Source organism: Rhyacophila brunnea, unplaced genomic scaffold (assembly GCF_057557595.1).
Source record: "Rhyacophila brunnea isolate RB1 unplaced genomic scaffold, BYU_Rbru_1.0 scaffold_2, whole genome shotgun sequence".
Taxonomy (NCBI): Eukaryota; Metazoa; Arthropoda; class Insecta; order Trichoptera; family Rhyacophilidae; genus Rhyacophila; species Rhyacophila brunnea.
The window spans coordinates 688,944-714,222 of NW_028232859.1; the positions used below are offsets into that span (position 1 = coordinate 688,944).

The 25,279-nt window shown below is 30.0% G+C and overlaps 1 protein-coding gene across 1 annotated transcript; it reads left to right on the forward strand.

Moving 5' to 3' along the window:
* The first annotated feature begins 1,323 nt into the window (after positions 1 to 1,323).
* On the forward strand, positions 1,324 to 17,357 carry LOC147071651 (protein obstructor-E-like). The gene is made up of 6 exons (XM_085947829.1): positions 1,324 to 1,466; positions 10,710 to 10,851; positions 12,114 to 12,232; positions 13,164 to 13,364; positions 14,592 to 14,787; positions 16,160 to 17,357. Exons 1-6 carry the CDS (start codon positions 1,406 to 1,408, stop codon positions 16,338 to 16,340), a joined length of 900 nt encoding a protein of 299 aa, XP_085803955.1. The 5' UTR covers positions 1,324 to 1,405; the 3' UTR covers positions 16,341 to 17,357.
* The last annotated feature ends 7,922 nt before the right edge of the window (positions 17,358 to 25,279 follow it).

Below are 25,279 nucleotides of genomic sequence, written 5' to 3' on the forward strand. Positions count from 1 at the left end.
CATAAAAACTTTGCTAAGAAATTGTATAGTTAACTACATTTACAAACTGTAACATTTCATAAACTTGTTTACAATAAACAAGTACTAGCAATGTTAATACATTCATCCCACTATAGCTACAAGGCAAAACTATCAGTGATGATCAATAAGTACCATTCAAATTAACTCAGTCTTTTTATTTTACATGATATATTGATATACTTATGGATAAGTTTCCACTGTCTTGCTTTCAAGTTCAAGTGGGACATTTTGGGATCAAGAGAACATAACGTTATTGTGAAAATGATTAACTACTGGCAATGTGGCAATGTATCGATTAATGTAGAGTATTGTGGAGAATATGCGATCTAACGACGTAGTATTGGTATATAGTAATGATAACATGAAATATTCCTGTAATGCAGTAAATATTTAAATGTGCCTATCTTTGAATATTGTGATTAGTACGCTTGGTCAAACATGGATGTTGTTATTTTTTAAGCAACATGCATGTTAGTATGTTATGTGAGAATTGTATCTTTAAAAAAATACCTTTAACATTCTCATGATAGGACTAAAGTACAGTATTTTCAAAAATATCATGATATACGTGGCAAAAGAAGACACTGCATTTCATGGCTTAACATAATCATGATTTGAACAAGACGTATAGCTACAAGAAATGATTATGATAATATACTGAAGACGCTCTAATGGTGAACAACTTCACAATATAAGATAACATAAGAAAATAATTACTGTAAAGTTGAAATAATTAATACCTAATACTAATATACCTAATACAGTAGAAACGTTTTTGTGTTAGTATTTGGCATACAAAAAACAACATGTTAAATAGAGAAATAAAAAAAATAGATTAGATAAGCACAAATGTTATAATATGTCCAGTTATGTGTTTTTTAGAATATTGAATTTGATTGATTCAAATCAATTGAAAATCTAATGAGAAATTAACGTATTATATATTTGGATAAAATATTGCATTCATGAATATCTTATGTGAACAAAAATATATATTTACAGCATAAATCAATAATGAAGCTCATTTAAAATAAAATAATTTAACGTTTGATGCCAATATATTAAATTTATTTAAATATATAATACCTATACAGTTTTTTTTTCTTTCTTATTTTTTATGTATAATTGATAATATAACCAAACCTTTTGTATACATACTTAATACTATCAATATTTTTAATTCGATGGTTTGAAATCACTGTGGAAATTTCTAGTGACGGTCGCCGGCCATGTCATACATTGCCAGCGGAGCTCCATGGTAAGGTGAGGAATCGCTTCTGGCTCGAGGTGTGGGAAAAAATCATTCATTGTCCAACCAGAGACCGAGCAGGTTCTCCGACGGAAAGTGATTTGTTTAATTTGACAAATCAACCCCACACACATCATGACGTCACAGTTGTTGCGGAAAAGTGGGATCCGGTTTTTGGTTCTACTTGTTGTAGTCGGTGAGTGATTTTCAAACTAATTTTTAGTGACATCTGGAATAATTGTATTATTTTATATTGGAGTATAGTATTATAGTATCCATATTCAGCTAACAATAATTAATTAGTCTTGCAGAATTGCGTAGATACGTACATGCTTAGAATATTCAAATAAGTAATAAAAATTATCGTTTGGAAATACAAAACCTTTTTTGCTAGTTATGCATATACTAGTAACTACTGTAAAGTTAAGTTTGATTGTAGTATCTATAATATAGTATTAAAATTAATACTATTCCACATATTGTCATAATTTTATTATAAGAAAAATACCAGGAAAGGAGTGAACAGCTGTTCATCGGCCATTTTGAAATTTACACGAAAATATAATATATTTGATGAAGGATTATTAGTACGTAATCTGTTATTAACTCTATTATAATAATTTATTGTATATCTTTTACAATTAAAAATTTCTATCTAGAATAAAACAAAAATATGATACACGATTGTTGTATTAAAACCAAATTATTAATTTGATTGTAGGTATAATAATATAATAATATATCATTAATTGATAAGGTACTGAGGTTGATGAGGAATAAAAGCCCACTTAAATTGTTAATATTATAAAATGTGTAACATCATCGAGTTGACATTTAATAAAAATGAAATCCCTACTATTTTCAGGCCATTAACCTCGGCAAAATGAAATTTGTAAAAAAGGTATAAAGGAAAATAATAAAACTATAATTATAATATAATAGCAAACAATATTAATTGATTGCATTATAATATATAGCGTAATGCAGATTTAAATTAAAGATTTGTTTGAAGTTTGAAAAAATAAAGTACGGTCAATACTGGATAAATTTAGAAATAAAAACTTATTACTAAAAGGTCTTGACCTTGAACCACACAGATACTACCGTGTCTATTTTAAGCAATTGCTTTTTACAAACATAATTTAATACAATTTTGAATTGAAATGCGAATGAGGTTCACTTTGTTATATATTAGTGAATAATTTATCATCAACGTAGGATCGGCAGTTTTGGGTGGGCCTTGACCTGTTCAAGTAGAAATCCTCAATGTGCTCTGTTTTCGGAGACTATTCTTCACTTCCGCTATCAACAAATATAATAGAAATAAACTTTAAATTTATTTATGTGATTTATTCATTTTCTGTAATATTATATATGAACATATTTATGTAGATAGATTAATTTGCGATTTTTATCTTGAAAGTATTTTTAAAGTAACGTCAGTCTTTAAAATTGACTTGAAATAAAACTTTCAAATCTTTTTTTTTTAAATACGGTATAGTTTGCGGTTTTAGCATTTTTTTTTATTATTTCTATCGCGTACAAATAAATAATACGTATGCTTGAACACGATTCAGAAGAAAAATTTCTAACTTCTTTTATATATTTAGAATTTTTTTTTAAATATTATCTATCAATTGAACGTAGTTATGCAGAATGTAGCCACAATAATGTCGAGCTGAGATAATGGCACTTTAGCAACAACATGTTATTAAAAATGTATGTAAAATTGTAAATAGTATTTTATTTTTAGAATATTTTTTTTGCGGCTTGGCTATTTTCAACAGAACGTAGATAAAACCTTCTCGCATCTGATCTATATCATATCTTTTTTTTTTTTTTGTGGACTGGCTACTTTCTGCATAACTATGTTCAATTTATCTTCTTCAATATTCAGTGTAAAAATGTCGCATTGCATGAGTTTTAACAGGCTTTTATTTGTTCTAAGCATTTCAACAGAAAAATATACATAATATTATTTCCATATCGGTAGTAAAACAATGTAAAATAAAAACAAATATGGATTTTAGAGATTGCTTACTCGGCAAATAATGCACTTAATAAATAAAATGCTTTCTCTTTTGGCAGTCATTATTGGATATTACATTACCATTGCCAACATTTTTGTTTAGGCTATATTTATTTTTAGTGAGTGCACAAAAATTAATTCACTATTTCCCTCAATTTCAATTTCAAGAGAGCATTGAACCTTATAAGAATAATCAAGATTTATGTATCTTACATAACATTATTTGGTACTGTTCGGTTATACCGGAGGCAGCGGAAAACGCATTTTGAAAATAGCCGATAAACTGGATTATTTGTTAGTTTGGGTTAGTTTAGGTTCGGTTAGGTTGGGTTAGGTTAGGTTAGGTTAGGTTAGGTTAGGTTTGGTTAGGTTAACCTAACAAATAATCCAGTTTATCGGCTACTTTCAAAATGCGTTTTCCGCTGCCTCCGGTATAACCGAACAGTACCCATTATTTTGATTGCACAAAAGATTCACTGAAGCGATATGAGAAATAATTAATATTAAACATAAACTACATACTTACAAACTATGTGAGTTGATGCATTTTTAATCTTATTTTTATCTGTCGTTGGAAAATAATTCTCATTTTTGCAATATAAATGAATCTACAGCAATGGTGTAATTGTCACTGATTTCCATTTAAAATATCTATCTATCTAGGTGCATACGAGTGTTAAACAATTTAATTAATTAACATACAGTATAAATAAATATACTAATAATATGTGTTTTTTTTTTAAATCAATGTGTTAAAGAACAATTTATTCTAGACACGCGCCAACCCACCCACAACCCAGTTCTCTCTCCACCGTTGCTATATTATGACTAGGAACTTAACTTACCCGTGATGAATTATAATAAATTGCTCTAAGTGAGTTATTTTTTTTAAACTATTGTAAATTCGGACCCTTTTAATATATCAATACGAAACTCTATTACATTGGTACCAGCAAAGTAGTTTATAGGTTATACAAATTTCAACAGTTTTTATAGTAGTCTTTCAGTTATAACAAAATAAATGAATATACAATTATTTAGGTAATTTAAAAAAATGTATATTTAAGTATCATAAAAATAGTCAAAACACTGCTCATAACCCAAATATTTAAACATTTCAAACATATACATAATCTTCATTGCTAGTATAGTTGGTGTATTAAAAATAATTTAAAGGAATAAATATCTATTATAAACAACGTTGGTAGGTACTTGAATTGAATGAAATTATGAATGAAATAATTCTTATAATACCTAATTAACACATTGACTGCTGACTAGATAATTACATTTTAATAACCACATTTAAATAGCATACTAATTATATCGAATGGCCACCCGATCGTTACGTGCTAGGTGCGTATTTAGCGTCCAACGACTTAATAATATTATTCTAATGAGAATGGCTCCTGTTACAATCAAATGCTTAAGATACTGGCTTCTCATTAGGGAGATCTGTGCTCGATTCCCAGTGAGGTTCCAATTATGTTTGTATTTTCTTTAATAGTGACACTGCAACTCGTACTATCTCACTACAACTACACCACTCTGATTGGGATCGTGGAATTTTGTAGTACTTAAAAATATATATGATATTAAATATATATGATACTAAATATTCAATTTATTTTAATAAAGCCATAGTACACAAACTATATTAATAATTCTATTGAATTGTATTGAATAATTTAAATATAAAATGGTTAAAAACTAAATATTTCCGCAATTCTACAGCAGACAAAACGACTTTCTCGCGTCGAAGCGTGCATTTTGTCATTGAGATGCCAATTATTAATGCCACAACAAGTTCAACTAAAACGGTAGCATACAAACGTCAGTAAGTGACATACCTGCCTACTTAAAAAAATACCTTACGTGACATATCCGTCTCGTTGACACTGTAGGTTATACTTATAAAAATCCTTGTACTTTTTAGAAAACAATTTTAATATACAGTATATTATTAAATGATATATCGGTACCCACTTCACCTAACACAGGTTTTACGAAAAAAAAATCTTGTGCATTTCCTATTGCATTTATAATTGAAAAATATCACCTTGATGAAAAGAATAGATTCATGATATACCTACCTGATATAATACATACCTACTTACTGATTTTGTGAGCAATATAATTGAATCGTTTGAACTACTTAAAAATGTTCTCTGTTATAGATTTAATTTTATTTAAAAATGTTAATTACAAATTTAATACTTATAAATAACAGTTAGGTATAACTAATTAATCATGGGGTGAGAGTATCTCTAGGCACAATACTGGTGATAGTTTAAATAGTTTCCATTACAGACGCAGACTTTTTAAGGTATCTTTTATAAATATATTTTTATCATTATTATTTTTATAATCATTAACGCCATATTTAACTTTAATGAATTTAACATTGTTTATGTGTAATTGACACAATGCATAAAGAAATAAAGTAGATTTTAATACTATATTGTACATTTAAGTGAAGTTAATTAGTGATACCCAGGGAACTCAGAAATAATGGGAAATGAAATACACAACGGGTAAGGCGATAGCATGTAACCGACTCGAGTAAGGAAGAATCTTACACACGTGTTAAGAATACGTTTTACGTCGAATACTAAAAACTGCTCTCGGTTTATGCATTTACGCTCATTTAATGTTGGTGTATTACACACACTATTGCACGTGCATAATGCGTGCTTCATTTTCGTAGGACACTCACACATTCAAAAGCCTGCTTCACCATGCGGCGTATTGAATATTGCCTATCGGTATTCTATTTATTATCTGTTCTGTGGTGATACCATTATGTAATCGTTAAATTACAGTGATGAAATTATAAAACATATAATTTTATAGAAATTAAATATACATAATTTGAAAACATCTCGTGCATATACACACTAGAAAAAAATACAACACCCGACGGGACTTGAACCTGTATCTACTGGATTTGCACCTGTATGATTTTCCAATTAAGCTACGGGAATCTTAGTTAATTACGTCGATTTTAACTAGTAGTTGAAACATGAAATGCTTATCGCATTGGGTTATAATGTTGGCTATCGGTTTTAGTATAATAAATTAAGGTAGGTATTAAATAATTCCTTAATTACTAACAACTATTAGTTAAAATCGTCGTAATTAACTAAGATGCCAGTAGCTTAATTGGAAAAACATACTGGCGCGAATGTGGCAGATACAAGTTCAAGTCCCGTCGGGTGTCTATAAATTCTAGTATATGCATGAGATGTTTTCAAATTATGTATATTCAATATATAGAATGTTTTATTCTCAAATCTTGTGTCTTATTCGTTGAATAAAAAAAATAGTTTATTTATTAGAAATTACTTAAAATTTACCTATACGGGTGTTGTATTTAAGCACTATGCACATATCTAAAAACATTTTGAAAATTGCATTAAACTAAATAAATATAGACTTAATAAGTTCTCTTGAATGTGTAGGAAATTTTTTGAATAATAATTCATTGTTTTAAAGTATTTTTTATTTCTAAAATATTTGAAACTTTCACAGTTTTTTTTTTGTCGTTAATATTTTTTTGGATGGCCACTGTGTTTTCTTCCTTCTTCGTTTCTCAACGAAATACATTTTAAAAATAGTAATAGAAAATTAATACAGATTTATAGAATTCATAATTTTATAAATACTCTATTTTTTAAAGCATAATGAATGAGGAGCGATTGAAGTTTAAACCTAATTTTATTATTAAAAAAGGAGTATGTATCATAATATACTTTAGATGCAGATACATTTAATTACAAAATAACGTTATAGGTAGTTATTATGTTATTCGTAATAATAATGTTAAATATACCGTAGCTTAATTCCGTGAAGTAAGTCAAGCGAAACAAAGAAGGAATAGAGTACAAAAGGTGAACCGGTATTTCAGTCGAGAGTACTCCAACAATCTCTTTCACTGAACTAACAATAATAATATGTCCTCACACGAGACAACTGAGCATGCATTGAAATTAGTACCGACTTATTATAGCATAAAAAATCGTCTCCATGACGTTTGACATTTTAAACTTCATGCCGCATCAACACACTCGAATAAGGTGCGTTTATTTTTGTATAAAATAGCAGTTTAAGTCGATGATCGACAAATACCTGTTCTTAATCAAAAACCATAAGACGTGATAAACACTTTTGATTTTATAGTCTTCGTTAAGTCTTCGTGCTTCAACTAGAGAAAATGTATTTCAAAATAAAACATTAATTCAATACTTAGTTTAGTAAATTGGCGATTTTATAAATAAAAAAAATCGGTACAAGTCGGTTATGGGGAAGCCAGGCGGGAAACGCGCTAATAGCCATAGCCGATTTTGGGAAAATTCATGAATTCAAGAATGAAAACCTAACTTAACCTAACCTAAACTAAACTAACCTAATCTAACAAATAATCCGGTATATCGTCTATTTTCAATATGTGTTTTCCGATGGCTTCCCCATAACCGACTTGTACCAAATCAATTGCATAAATTTGTATTATGCAAAAAAACAAAAAATATTTCTCTAAAAATGAATATTTTCTAAATAATGCGTATTGCACATATGCATATCGGGAATCAGTGGAATGAATGATCTCTCGTAAAAATATGAACTTCACTCTATGCACATTGCACGCCCATTTAATTTACCTTGAAGTAAAGTCTACAAATATTTAGATACAATTAGTTAGATAGGTTAGGTGACTAGGATGTGAAATATGTTTTAAAAGAAACTTATATAGGAAGTTTAGACCTTGTTGAAAATCTTTTAGCTTGATAGCATGCCTAATATTGACGTCCGTAAGAGAATAAACAATGATGAGAAGTTATGCGTAGTATTAAAACTGGAAAACTAAAATACCTCCAGTATACTACGAGAGACAAAGACATAGCAATATCCAGGTCACAAAACAGCAACAGTTTACATTCAACATAACAGAACGCCAATTTGCATGGTATAGGAATCTCTGTTGAAAGAAATGTTGGTGACCCTGATGGTAGGTAAACTCCAATAGGGCGTGGACAAGAAAAAGAAGACATATATACCAGGATGTATCTACATAATATATACAATAATATATCTTCTTATAACATAACTACAGTTCCAATACACACGTAACGGAATGAAAAATATTATCAATCAAAAATTTTCGCAATACATGTTTCATAACGCGACTTCCGTTGTAATTTAATATGTTGACATTTGAAATAACTTCACAGTGAAATTGATTATATTATGACAAGTTTACATTTTATTTTCACACCTGTCAACACGCATTATTTTGGCATAGGTTAATTAATTCATTGTTCCGAAATATTATTATCAATACGGGTTGCTAAAGTTGTATTTATTGGTAGAATGAATATAAATCTCTTATAGAGTGGAATTTTAATATATTATGTGGATTGTATACGATATAAAATATTTAAGTATATTATAATATTATATTTTAAAAATATTTATCCTATTCTTATTATAACCTATTCATGAGACGAAAAAAAATCAAATAAAATTTTAGGTCGTATAACCACGTGTCAACATTTTAGATAATATCGATTTTAAGAATTTAATGTCAATAAAAATTAATGATATATTTTATTGAAAGTATTAAAATGTAGTTTTAGATAATATTTAAAGGGAGTGTACAATATCCCTCCAATTGGTCGAAATTGGTCCTGATCTTTTATAATTATGTATATTGTGTTTTATTGTATTGGTGTCTTTAAAAATTGAGATCAATAATGTAACTAATTAGTTATTAATGCGATCTAGTAACAAAACCTTCAACTTAGAACTAAAAAATATTATAAAAATATTTTTGATATGCGTTAACCCGATTATATAAATACGATGTTGTTTGGTGTTTGAGCTTTCAGCGTATATTCTTCAAAAAATAAATACTTCTACGTTTTGATCTCGCCCAAAAGCTATTCCCAAGAAATAACGTTGTTAAGTGTGCTGAATAAAATACGCAAACACTACTTGAAGACATGAACATGTTTGGAAGTTTTAAAGTTACCTAACAGCGAACGTTACTTAGAGTAATAAAGTTCGTAACTGATGAATTAAATTGAAAACAGAGATGGTAGACCGGACATTGGATTTTTCTGAAAGATAACAAATATTTAACTTAAAATCTCTAGTAGTAATATTTATATACGTTTAATTTCACAAAGCTATCATTATTAATGTCAATTATTATTTCGTTAACATATCTATAAATAAATTAGCAACATGTTTTTTTAACGACGTGTAGCGACGTTTTAGCAATATGTATTTTTACGTAAAAGTAATTAATAGATAGTTACATAATTAGCATCTATATTTAGATAGAATGCACTTTGGCATACTATTGAAATTATTTCTATTAACCGAGTTTGAGATTGTGTGAGTGTGTGTGTGTGGTGCCAATGGCATTTTGATGGAGCCTTGATAACATATATAATAAGTATTATTTATATTGACGACTTCTGGACCGGTTTTATTATATCAAATCTCATTAAAAGCCACTAACGATTTTGTTTTCAAGGGCAAATTCTTACAAGTGCCTATTGCAAATCAACGATTTTAATCGGATTTTATGAAGTACATTTATTAATAATGTGTTCAATATAAATATCATCATTATCATCAGCCTGAATTTATCAACTGCTGGATGAACGCCTCTCCAAGTTGATTCCACTTCTCTCGGTCCTGTGCGTTGTGTTGCCACGTACTTCCGCAGAACTTTATCATTTCATCGACCCAGCGGCCTCTAGGTCTACCTTGCAGACGTTTTGTACTTCTTGGATACCACCGGATGACTAAACTTATCCAACGATTGTCCGTTCTTCGAGCTATATGCTCAATCCATTTAGAAAAAAATCCAAAATCAATTAAGCTAAGCTTTAGATAAAAAATCTTCTGGTAATAAATGCAAATATTTGAAATCGCATAGATTAGCGTAAAAATAAAATTAATTGGTTACTAAATAGTTTTAAAAATTTAAAAAATATTAAAAAACACAATTATTATTTTAAAGCAATACCTTGTAAAATAATTAATTAAAATATTATTGTTAAGTAAAGTAGGTCTGTTAAAAATATCCATTTAAACAAACGAATCCGGTTCAAAATATTTTGTTAATTATTTTAATTAGTGATGAGAGGTATATTTTGTTATCTTTCATTTAAAGATGACTTCCATTTTTTCATAAATATCGACGCTTACCTGTTTTTCATCCACTACTCGACTCGTTTTCAAACCTGTTTGACTCTGGGCTAAAGCTTGATTGAAGAGCTGCATTTAAAATTGTGGAACATCCCAGAGAGAACTTTTCAAGACTCGTGAATTGGACGAAAAGTTTTGAATGGTATAAGGCTATTTTATTAACAAATTAACGTATTTTTATTAAAATTTCAGGAGCTGTAACCGCCCAAAGGAAAACGGAAGCAGTGAAAGCTCGCACCAAAAACTCTGACGATGTTTCCACCAGCAGCCAGTGTCCTGAACCCAACGGATACTTCGCTGATGCTGAGCAGTGTGATAAATACTATGCTTGCAGGTAATTACAATACTTTAGATTTTAATTGTGCCTAAATAATATAATGTAATATTATTTATAGTATTATAGATATGCATAAGAAACAACATTTTTTTTTTTTTGTTATTTGACACGAAGTGTCCCTACGTTTAAAAATATAAATTTAAAACGAAATTATAAAATAATATAATATTCTATATAATATAATAGCAATATATTGATGCATGTAAAACATAGGTAGGTACTCTTTTTAATCCAGATTTTTTCTATTGGCACTAGAATCCGATGTCGATCTTGTGTGCTTTAGAAAAAGGTTACTAAACATTTTTTTTTTCGAAAAAAACAACACATAATAATAGTTCTGTAAAATGTACCCATCGAAAATATGCCATATTCGCATTTCCCTAATACACTTTTTCATAATTGGCAATATTGGTAGCTAATCGTAGTTTTATAGATATACAGAATTTTTTCATCTAAGCGATTTTGTTATATTATGATGATAATTACCAATATCAATTATAATAAAGCTTTTGCAATATTTTTCATTGACTGATATTTAAATTAAAAATTACATACAACTGAGTTACATACTTCAAAATAGATTAGGTATATATATTAAATAGTTATGTCTATTTGTATATATACATAATTTTGAAAACACTTCTGAGAAAATGTAATATTATAACCAATAGAAAAAATCTTTTTGAAGAAAGTAAGCAGGAATCGAACTTGCATCTCGTGGGTTTCACGCCCGTGCACATTGACCACAATGCTAATGGAGCCGTACTTATTTGCGACACATTTTTAACTAATGGCTCTTGTAATACTCTCTGAAGCGATTTTCAAAATTGAGCTACATTCCCTCTCGGCTTTTGTACTTTAAATCAAAGTAGGTATTACTTTGATTACTACCCGACGTTACGGATTGCTCCAAGATATTTTGTGTTGTAACTTACTTGAACTTTTTTAATATTTAAGAGATATATTTTTTAGATAGAGATATTTATATTTAAGAGATGCAGGTTCGATTCCTGCGGGTTGTCCTACTTTTTTCAAAAAGATTTTTTCTATTGGTTTTAATACATTTTCTCAGAAGTGTTTTCAAAATTATGTATGTTCAATATTTAAAATATTACATTCCGAAATCTTGTGAATTATTCGTTGAATTAAAAAAAAGTTAAGTTTATGTATACGTTTAAAATTATTGTAATTAAAATAAAAAAAATGGCAATGACTGGATGATATCTTTACATATTTAAAAAAAAATATTTTTCTTTCAGCGATGGTGAAATAACAGAAAAGCTGTGCCCCGATGGCATGGTCTTCAATGACTACAGTCCAGACCAGGAGAAGTGTGACCTGCCATTCAATATTGATTGCAGTCAGAGATCTAACAGACGTAAGTTTTGTGATAGCAGTACATTTGTTTTTCACTAGGTACCCTAAGCTAGACTACAACTTCAGCTTCATAAAGGTATTTTTTTTAAATTGTCCTCCACTAAAATTGAATCCAGGAAGGTAATATTTTTATCTTTAATAAAATGTTGAAAATATTTTTTAATTACGAAAAAATATTTGTAAGATGTCACTTAAATCCGGGCGCTGGATTGCAATGGTCGTAAGATGGTTTTTCTAATATGTGATATGTTTTTCAATAAATAATATGACATTTATTTCAAATCTTCATTGTATTGATTTAATAAAAAAATACTTAGTTATTTTTTTGGTTCAACTTTGTAACTATTTTCTTTTTTTAAATGACGATATTATAACAAGTCTGATTATTATTTTTTGTAAAACTAATAGAACGTCAAATAATATTATTAAATTTTACAAAAAATATAATACTAAATCTTGTACGGTGTTCTGAATTTATACGAAGTTTTCATATAATTTTTGGCTGCATAATATACAAACTCGATAATGTATTATACTAAGTATATAATGTGAACACAAAATTAAAGCCCGTTGAATAATATAGTAAAGGCATTTAATTTTTTTTTAAATCTCGATTTATTTCATAAATAGTTTTAAAAAAACTTTGTTTGGTTTATTTGGTGTTCTAATAACATTTTTTCTTTTAAATAAAATGAAATATGAAATAATTCATTGAAAAAGTGTTTCTGTTCAGCATTGTGGAAACTCTTATAATAATATAAAAAAAAAATGCTCTTCGCATGTAGCTTCGGTACTATGGATTGTATTCTTATATTATATTGTGGTCTAGTCTGCACAATTTTCTCATATCTAGTGTAATCGCATTATGGCCGACTAAAAATATTTTAACTCATATACCTAAGTTATAAAATATGTATGACTTTTTTTCTCAGAGACTCCAATTCCGTCCCAAAACTGCCCGCGCCAACACGGCTACTTCGCTCATGAGGATGTCAAGATCTGTGATAAGTTCTTCTACTGCGTGGATGGAAAGTTCAATATGATTGTCTGCCCAGCCAGTTTGGTATTCAATGATAAAACAGGAATCTGCACATGGGCCGATGAAGCCAAGAAGAAGAACTGTGGAACAAAAGGTAAAACATTTATCAAATCACTTCAATGAGTAAATTTCAGATAAAGTATCTTCTCTTTAGTTACTTTCTATAATGACAGTGAGAAACACCAGGCGAAAAAATTAGGTTGAAGTTCTTTATGTAGTTTGTTATTGAAATAAAAAAAACATTTTACCATTTTATTATCAACAGTTTATTAAGATAAAAATTGTACAACTTTATAGTCATCATATAACAATAATAATTAGTAAAGTTATTAAAAATTTACGCGAAATATTGTTGATTAGGTGCTCCCGAAAAAAATGATAGGATTGTAAAATGTTATTAGAATAATTAAAGTTGTTGCTAGGGACAGATTCAGTCCGAAGACAACAGCCAATTTTCTTTGGAAGTGTAAATGTAAATGTTAAGTCACATACAAAATAATTTATCAGCATGATAATTTAATTAATCGTTTATATCTCTGAGGGATTTCTTATAATTAATTTAGTAATATTTTTGACAGAATTGCAATTATCAAAATTATTTTTCAAACCTTTCAAATTCTCCTATAATAAACCTCTTGCGATAGGTCATTTAAAATTTACTATGTTTCATTAGGGATATAAATATTATGTTGTATTAATTAAAAACAAAAAATTACATTAAAACAGCCATTTTCTGAATAGAGATGGGTATTCTTATACATTGTACATGTCATTTTACTCACGCATTATGATTTTTGACCGTTGGATCACAAAGTGTTGCATTTGACATCAAACTCTTAACGATATAGTATATTTTGTCAAAACAAAGATTAAAAAAGATTTTAAAAATTTGACATTATCGATTGTGCGAGATTATGAGTGTCTCAATTTATTTTATTTGGTTATAATTAATTTAATTTAACGTAAAGTTTACTTTATAATGGTCAAATTGTTGATTTTTTCAAATTGGTTGGACTCACTTAGGTATTAGAATATTAAGATATTAAAGAAAACATTATTCTATGAAGATGAAGTCTAAAAATTTTAAACTGAGGAAAAAAAATTACATCTGATACCTTAGATTTTCATAAAAAATTTGAAATGAGATATTGGTTTATATTAAATTTATGGCACTTATTTCAAACTGAAACTTGCAAAAGCAATTTTTTAAAGAAAAACTTAAGAAGGCTCCATTTGAAAAATGATTCAACATCCTTGATTGGACGGTACACTAAAAAGTTCAATTTCATATTTTTTTTATTAAAATTCGACATATTTTCAGACGTATTCAACTTCGAGTGCCCCAAGGTAAACGAGACCGTCGGGTTGAGCCACCCTCGGTACGCAGACCCTGATGATTGCCAATACTTTTACGTGTGCATCAACGGTGATGTTCCACGACGAAGTGGCTGCAAGCTTGGACAGGTATTCGATGACTCCACCAAGAGGTGCGACTGGTCTAGGAATGTACCTGAATGGTGAGATACTTATACCTGTTTAATAAGATTTCTTTTAAGATCAGGAAATAATAAATAGTGCTTTACATATAAAGTTTTACTTATCATTGAGACCATAATTAGTTTACATACTTAGACCAATAAAAGCAAGTCAGTCTGATTTTTTATTTAAATATTAATATTATTAGCATTCAAAAATATAGATACTGTCAATTATTTCCTATAGTTATTTTTAAGATTCATCAAAAATGAATAAAGAAACAATAAAAAAACTATAGCCTATACATTATATCACTTTTGAGGTTAAAAATCAACGTGTATAATTTATATTTTAAACAGTAGTTCAACGATTGCCTTTCATTTCAGTACCTAAATATTAAGGTTTACATATTTTTTTTATTTATTCAGTCATATTGTGTCTCGATTGACTTAAATTAATATGTGTATTTTATTACAAGGTTTTGTAGGTACATATTTATTGTAAGAAACGTAATTTCAAGTCTAGCCAAATACAAGCTAAACATAAGCGGAATCCGTAGGCCTCCACAGTGTTAATATAATATAAATGTTTTTAAACAGAAATTTGACGAATATATTGAGCTTTTTTTTCTCTAGATAAATCATACATTGAAAAGAAAACAATATTTCAATTGGAGGTTATGCCACAAGGATACCGTTTAAGTGCCGAGTGCCGGACTATCCGGTAGCATCCAGTCATAGCGAACTCAAGTAGAAAGCCGATACATTCACAACGACTGGTCCTACTTTTTCTGCCCCTCTCGTTGTTGTCTATACATGACCTGTCATTGTTCTATAGAGTGCTTATACTGACGCGTCTATCGTATTCGCACAGGGAACGGTTTGATTTAAATAGATAAGTTACATGATAAATATTACACTAGCATTAACACACCTTCTACAAATGTAATGCATTGATCAAGGCTTCATATTTTTTGGAAATCGATATTACCACCGGCTTTTGTATGAAGGACTAGTCTAACTTTGACAGCTGATAAATAATAGGAATGAATATTATTTATAATTTATTTAATATATTTGATATGAGATTTTTTTTATAATTATTCAATTTGAAACGAGAGAGGGCGAATTAATATGTCAAGCAATCTGGATTCTGATTTTGACAGCTAAACAGTGGACCACTCGTTGTTTGTGCAAAAAAATATGCTCAGGCTTTATTAATCTAAAGATAGCGCTGATCCAGTACATAATATGAATATCTCTTCCTACATTTTATAACACATTTTTTGTAACGCAGTCGACTTAGTGAACCCGCAAAATTTATCGGTGACATCAATTCTTATATTTCAAATGTCAAAACTTATAGGTATTATATTCCTTCTGTAAGCATGTATTTTATTTTTTATCTTTTCAGCGTCGATTGGTATAAGGGACAGTTGACTGATACTGAGCTTCACGCTCTCGAGAACCCTACAACTAGAAGGCCGAAGCCACCACCAGCCAATTTTGTCAGCAGAAGGAAACCTCAGAGGCCGAGAAAAAATAAGCCTGCAGTAGCAGAAGCATCCGTTGAAGCAGCAGAAGAAAGAGATTAAACCATAACATCCGATTTATAAGCACATTATTTTAAACCAATCAGATAAAAGTATCGAACTGAAGCTCTAAAATATTATTAACATATTATTTACCTTCAATATTAATGCGAATTTTAATTGATATTTTAAAATAAATATATTACTTACTTAAGATGACAAACCATTCTGGTTGATAACCAACTGGACAACTGGCAACATGCAACTATATCTCTTCCTCTCCAGTCGGTCACATATAACCTGTCAGCGTCCCTCTTGAATTTGTTCGCCCATCTCCCTTGAGATCGGTCCAGAGACCTAGTGTCTTCTGGAGCTCCTTATAAATATTATGGTGAGCTTTAGATCCATTCCATCAAACATCGTGACTCGTTCATCTAAGTCTTCGTCCTCCAAGATTTTAACTATATCAAAATAAGCGAAGATATACATTTTGAAAATGTACCCATCTGATTGGTTTAAATGTTTTAAATGAATGTAAATTTATGATTTAAATAAGCATGTTCAATTTATTATAAAATTGAAAATAATTGAAACTGTTTAAAATGGTAAACAGTGTACCGTGATAAACTGAAACACGTAAATCAAAATCTCATTCAAACATACATTTTTATCATCATTGTTTATAAGTAAAATTTATTTATATAATTGAATTGAAAATAAATAAAATAATGCTGTATCAGCATACTTAAATCCACCGAATTCAAAATAAATTTATTTACATAATAAACATATTAAAACGAGCAGAAATTTATTTTAAATCGTAAATGCCATCGGAAACATTTAAAATATTCAACAGACTTCAGATTTGCATCAAAATTATAACACAACAACATGAAGAAACTATGAAAATAATACATATCAATAAATTGTTCGCAAGGACAACCTAATCAAAGCTCGCACGATTTGAGAAAGACTTGTGATTTTTGTTATTTTTTTGTAATTTTATACGCATTGTATTTTACTAGTCGAGTAGAAAAATATTAAACCATTAAAAAAAACAATAAAAAATTTCGACTTGAACATGACGTTTTTATTTAGGTACCTTTATATTTTATTACTAACAGAATACCGATTGTTCGTGTTGATAAGATATTTAAAATATTAGAAAAAGAATATAGGGAAATTACTATATTTGCTCATAAACGGATCATATCTATAACATTTATATAGGTATAATATATATTTATTTACTTAGGTCAACCAATCTCGATCACTGATAATACGTAGGTATAATGATAATATAGTATAAAAGAATATGTGATGGTCCTAATGACAGGTGGACACAAAACGCACAATAAATCAAATTAAGGTTATAAATAATCATAATAGCACTAGTATTATTTGAAAAACTTAGTAGGTTAGTATGTTTTAAAAATAAAATTGTTATTATGATTAGTATTAAGAATTTTTTTTTTATAAAGTATCCTTAATTGATTTAGTGAGGACTGAGAAAGTGGACAATACTTCAAATGATGTTGGATGTCTGTCAAAGACCTGGCAGCAAAAGTGGGATGCCTGCACTAAGAGCAGACACACATATTTGTTCTTTCCTCATATCCAATGGTGATTAGAGGTAACCAATTTCCTGGACAAGTTGGTCAAATCACCTGTTGGGTCCATCGGGCTATCCGACCTGTTCACCACAAAGGCCTACTATATATTTTTTTATGTGGCGTCTTCTTATTGATGTGAAGATCTCTTCATATAGTTTAGTATGTCCGTATTGTTTTTGCATATTTACAAATGAATAAGAATCATTCATTTTTGTTAATTATCCATGCTCCTATCTTCTATGGGTACTTTTTATTAAATTACGTCTTATTAAACTCAGTCAAAGTACACTTGAGTGCGCGGCGACCTCAGTTTTGGGCATCTGCTCCTGAGACATTTCCAGACGTAAACAACTGCTGATGCTTCAAATTCAAAAATTCAATCGTAAGGTCTCGTAATACGATTGATTAAAACCGAGTGTGGTGGGAGGGAAATTATTAAGTACAAATTTGACATCTCATCACATTATAGGTGAAGATGCGAGGATTGACCTGGAATGGCCATGTAGTACAAATGTCTCAAGAGAGTAGATCTTAGCGTCCAGGAAATCTGCTAAATGCCATCCACATAGTGTAGATCAGAGTTACGAGATGCTGTCATGAACTAGGAAGACGCAAAACGATAAACACAAATTTTTAGTGTATTTAATATATATTTTTATATATTATTACAATATATTATATTATTTCATTTGGATTTATATTAATAATTAATGATTATTAATTTATTAGACCACTTTAAAAATAGCATTGGACGATTATACTTTTTGATTGAAATAATTTACATAACTTTTCGTTAAACTATTTTAATTTGACATCATTAATCGATGACCTATGAATAATTATTATAAAAATGTTATATATGATGTTTTTTATTTATTTATAACATATAAATACTTTGAGCCCACGTTGGTTGCCAGTTATAGTATGTTTTAGTTATAAAATATAAACACTTCCGACTTTAGTATTTATTCCGAGTTCACAGAGATTAATCAACAATAATTGAGAATATTTCAAGCGGTACACGAAAATAGATTAACAAGAAAGATGAATTGCTCGACCAAATAACCAGATAAACTTGCCAAAGGATTAGTTCAGTTCAGGTAGGTATCCCATTTGAAAACTAGATACCACACTTATCACTAGAAGGAAATCTCGATAGTGTAAGAACCTGTATAATCAAAAGAGTCAGAGCTAATCAGACTAAACTGACTGGATGTGAGAGATCTGTGGGAGATATCAATTTCGGAGTCAACATAGAGTTAAATCCTAATCCGTCTACATAGTGCTTGCGACGCCCAGTCAATGAGCAGCGTCATCTATGAGTCTCTTTTCGAAGTTATGCCTGCTATAATTATTATTTGAAACATAATATTCTACAATTTATGCTAAATGGTGTACTGTTATTAACAGTACACCCTTTGACTAATTATGATTTTTAAAATAGATATAATATATTATTATTAAAGCATATGCGTCTACGCAATGAGATTGACTTTGTTGGAAATTAGAAGATAAGAAGATAGACAGCGAACTTCTTGTCAAATCTAAGGTGAAGATACAACATTGGACCTGAATCGGTCAAAATGTCGAGCGAGTCAAATTTTGGACACCATATTTTATAAGTCTCGCGGATTGCCGAGCGATATAGTTTTTTAATATTACTGCCTAATTTCCATAAGGTCCACCTAACGAGCAAACACTGAGAAAATAAATAAAACATTATTAGTTATTCCCAGCATGCACCTCTTCATACCATATTTACTAAATCTTTCATGTTACGTTATATGTTTACACACTGGCATTTTAAGCACAATTCAAGGTCACGTAAATAGGATTATTATACAAGGGATAAGCAAAGGTACACTTTGTATTATACGTTAAAAATCTCAAATAGAAATGATCTGGATACATACAATCGATAGATAAATCTAGTCATGGAGTGATACCCAAAAGGTATTAACACCCAGACAACTAGAGATTAAATTAGAGGCCTTTAGATCAACCTCTTAGCTGCGACAATTACCGAGGCATTACGCTACTCAGTGTTCCGGTAAAGATTTTGGCAAATATCCTCTTGATGAGAATAAGAGATCCAATATTGCACGTTCTCAGGAAAAATCAGGCCGGGTTTCTACCTGGACGAGCGTGTGCAGACCAAATCCACAACCTTCGATGTCTTCTCCAGCAGAGCCATGAGCTGAACAGTCCGTTAGCCTGCTGCTTTATGAGAAGCTTATGAGAAGGCATTCGACAGTCCGCACCGCTCCTCCCTCTGGAGGATACTGGGAGCATACGGGATCCCTCCCAAGATCATTGCCATAATCATATGCCTGCACGAGCGAGTATATAGCGAGTGCTGTGTCAGAATTGTTGACACTGTCACGGAATGGTTCGGGGTCACGACCGGACTCAGACAGGGTTGTGTCCTTGCTCCGTTTCTCTTCATCATCCTCTTTGACATCATACTATGGAAATGAATACCACCTGATAGAGGCATACCCGTTAACCCCACGGTGAAGCTATGCGACCTGGAATACGCCGATGACGTTTTCTTATCCGACAACTCAATCGAGGGCATTCAATAGACAATCGATAGGTTGCATCACAACTTACTCATCTTGCGTTGGTTTGAAAATCAAAGCAAAGAAAACCAATGTGTTGTGTAATAGCACCTGTTCTAATCCAGATTTCCTTCTGATTAACGACGGGAAAGACATCGAGAGCGTCGACAGTTTCAAATACCTGGGGGTACACATCACGTGCGATGGTTTTGCAGGGAGAGCTCGCTATCCGAATGGGAATGGCTGGAGGAACATTTAACTCGATGGGAATATCTGGGACTCACGATTGTACTCGGTCAAAACCAAATGCTGCCTATTGGTGTTGCTTTACGGTAGCGATTCATGGCACCTTACGAAAGCTCAGAGCAACCGTATACTGAGCTTTGAAAACAGATGTTTGCGACGAATATTGGGTGTGCGGGTGGTATGACTTTAGGAGCAACGAGGAGATAAGGGAACGCACCAAGCAGTCTCTCATTACGCTGAGAATGAAGAGGTGACGTTGGACCTGGCTTGGCCATGCACTGCGGATGCCAGAAGAGAACCTCAACCTGGATTGCCTGTTCTTCAAGTCGCCCAGATTCCGGGTGTCCTAGAAGACCGCTAAATACTATCTTTAGAGTATATACGGTGGAGCTACGGGATGCTGATTTGACCTGGAACGGAACAAGAAGACTGGCAAGGGACAGTGATTCTTGGAGGCGCCGCGTGGTGTCCATATGATCCGACTAAGGGTCGGACATGGAAGAAGAAGAAAGAAAGAAGATCAACGAGTTTGTTAAGTTCTATAGAACTACGTGGCAACGCAATACGGATAGACGTGAAGAGTGAAGTCAGTTTGAAGAAGGCCTTTATCCAGTAGTAGATAGATTCATGCGAATATTATCAATAAATATACTTAATTATTTAACCAATCGTATTATATTATGTTGATACGATGGTATAGATTTTATCATTATCATTATGATCATAATAATATAGTAAATCAATATTAATATCTACTAAGTCCTAATATTTTTTGTAAAATATTTGATATACGGTATATAAGAATTAAATTTAAAAAAACCTACACAGATAATTTTTTTTTCTAATTGTAAGCCTATATTTATATAGGTAGATATCTTTTTTGATAATCTTTTGATTCATTAATATTTAATATACCTAGTATATTGGATGTTAAAAAGAGCTATGTATAGAATATAAAACTTGTGCTCTTGACAAAATTAAAAAACGGAAAAGCCTTTGTTCACTTAAATAATATGAATAAAAAATATTTTTTAAACCTACCCAATCAATACACGGTACAGCATTGGCGGACGTGTAATGAATGACCTTAAACGATATTAATATTTTCAAGCAATATAAGCCTCTACAGTAACATATGTTAGGTCATACATTTGTTCAAAGCACTGCTGGCAATAATATCCAATTGCCAATACAACTTTCGATTTCATTCGTTCACAGTGAAAGTAATTTTGATGTAAAAACTTGTTTTTATTATGACGCGTGCACGTCGTACAAAATAACCCGACATATTATCACAAGTCAAAAACGTTCTTAAATTAGTTATCGCAGAGGCTATATTTGTACGTAAAATCGATGTTTGATAAGTTTTGATATAATTTATTACATTTTACTTTGAATCATATTTAAAAGTAATATCTACAAATAAAAGCAAACTATAATTTAGATCGTGTGATTTCCATTAATAAGAACTTAAGAACTATGTTTGCTTGATATCGTGTTATAATATTACATATTTTTGTTGTAAATTTATTTGTTTGATAACGTGATATACCGAAAACGAACGATGTTAAAATGGGATAGGATGATTTAAATGAATTAAAACGTGTTGATTGTGTGTTTTGATAATTCATTTCAAGCCCCTTACGCACCCTCAACCAGTTGCTAGCAACCAGATTAACAGCAACCATGAAGCATAAAAAAGGAAATTAGCATTTACGCACTCGGTTGCGGCGTTTCTGGTTGCAGGAGTCCAATCGACAGTGCGTAAGAGGCCTAAAAGTATTTTAAGTATTTATGTAGACGATAATGCTATTTTTATAGAAATGTATTGTGTCACTGAGAAGATGTTGATGTAAATTAAGGATAATAACCGCTCAAATCAACCGTTTTCTGTATATAAGATAAGACTAGAATCGAGGAGGTAGTAAGACCAACCTAGTTTATAATAAATGTAACCACGCGCTATAAATACAGATATAGGAGTAAAGAATTGCTTCCAGTACAACGACTGTAAACGAACAATATCACAAATGGTACAGGAAATACTAACAATATTTGCGTTCACTTTGTGTATACAAAAAAATCCTGTTGTATTTCGCCAAAAAGCAGCACCGGGTTAAACTAGAAACAATTGACTTTTCTGTTTAAAAAAATCTCTTATTGATCGAACAATCAATAACCTTTTACCAGTGTTTCTATTCCGATTTATACTGTAAAGTCTTAATTTTACAATTGAATAATAATGTTATATAAATCGGTGTTTTCCATAACATTGAAAGACAATTGGTAAAGTATTACTTACCCATGTTAGTTAATTTTGAAAGTAAGTCAAGCGAATATTTTTATTCTTTATTTATGTTTCTTTCAAGAAAACGGAAACGTTTTTGAAGTTGTTGTCAACTGATTAAATAACATACACTATTTTAAAGAAACATTGTTTTACCAAACAATATAAAATGATAATGTCTAACCAAAAAAATAATCGATGGATCTGATTTAATTAGATATTTAATCTCATTGAAAATGATTTAAATTAAGAAAGATATTCTTAAAGTAAACCTAATCTTTTGAGTTTTAATTATTATATTTATATTAGAATATAATAAACATCTTTGTAATGTTCGGTACATAAATATACAGGTAGATCAAATAAAATAAATAAATAAAAAGGCTTTTTGGTAAGATTTTGAAAAAAACAGAATATAAGCTAAAATTAATTTTAACTGATATGTATTTTACTAGTTCTTAAGTCAAGGGTTCTCAAATCCTATTTAGGATTGTGAAATTTGAAAATAATAATGATTTTCATATTTTAAATTTACAACCATGGATGAGAAAAGTAATATCCTGATTGTAGGATATATTGTTTATGATAGATTCGTGTTTATCTGTAAATGAAATGCAATTAGTATGTCACCTTGTAGCATAGTGGTAATGCACGGATCAGGGCGTAAACCTGGGAGATATGGGGTTCGATTCCCCGTCGGGTTGGCTTACTTTTTTCAAAAAAGATTTTTTCTATTGGTTATAATAAATATTCTCTCAGAAAGTGTTTTTCAAAATTATATATGTTAATGAAACGGTTTAATGGTCAAAATTGGATAAATAAACCAATATAAACAAAGATGGATAAAAAAGGGATATCATATCCTAAGTCAATTCTTTCGAAATGAAAATATCACTATTGAAATCAAAACTCCAAAAAAGAGAGTTTACTCATTTTTTTAAATTTTGAATGATGAGGTTGATAAAAACGAAGATTATAACACTATATTATAAGAAATATTGGATCCATTTACCAAAAGGTTTGCTGATTTTAATGAGCTTCATAAAATTTGCAATTTTTTCTCATCACCTTTAAATATGAATGTAATATGGTCCAAAGTCAAGTTCAAACGTTCGCAATGATTTTCTGATATGAAATTATAAAATTCAAATATCGAAAACATGACGTGTTCTGCAACACATAATTAATTATAAGCCCAATTATCTGAATATTTCCAATACACAATGTCAAATATTTTACTAATTATACATATTAATAAAATATCTTAGAATCAATGTAAAACTGCATGAATATATTTTTATTCTTCCTTGCTTCCTCATAGCTATAAAAATATTTTGTTTTTACAGCTGATGTTTAACAATACTTTGGCATTTTAAAATGAATATTTTTAACTTTGAAGAAGTAAAAAAAGCAACAAAAAACATTCTAGCTCTCAATCATAGCTCATTCATAGCTCTCAACCTTAAAAAGTTTGGATACCCTTGTGATATGATGATGTTTATCACCATTTATAATATGTTAATTCTTTACAATTTTTATTGTTACCAAAATTCAATATTATAATAAGTATTAAGTAAAATATGCATGATCGGCTTTTGCTAATTTATAAAAAAAAAAATACATCTAAAGCGCCGTCTAGACGCTCATGCTTTACGACAAGCTTACCTGCGCAAACCGGTTTGTATCGGGAAGCCCGTGTGTATGGACGGGAAAACTGAAGCTCGCGCAAATCGAAAAGTGCTGTAAAAGTCTTTACTGCGCAGGTAAGTTGCTGCCGTCTAGCCAGCGCATAAATGCCGTTACCGATTTAATGGTAAGTAAAATTAGAAAAACTTTTGTTTCCTACTTTTATATATAATAATTTTATAAGCAATTGAAATACCTATCTAGTGTACAATCAAAGAAAAGTATCTATTAAGAAGGACCAATCTATACCATAATTATTAGATCTGGTATGTATGAGCTAAATTATAAAATAATGACCTTTTTAATTTCACTTCTGAAAAGAACTATATAAAAAATCTATACCTACAATTTGTGTGATATAATAATATTAACATTATACTCGTATTATAACTGTAGATAATATGTATTTTTCATATCATTAAAATTGTCTTGTTATTTTTTCATTTGAGGTTTTTAATGCCTTAGGAATAATATATTATGATTTACAAGTAAATTATCGACAAACCGGTAACTCCATAATATTTTACCAATTCATCAAAAATGAATTTTTATCACAATTTTTCATGCCATTGTTGTAGGTATGTATGTCGTTTCCATTTCAGCAAAATA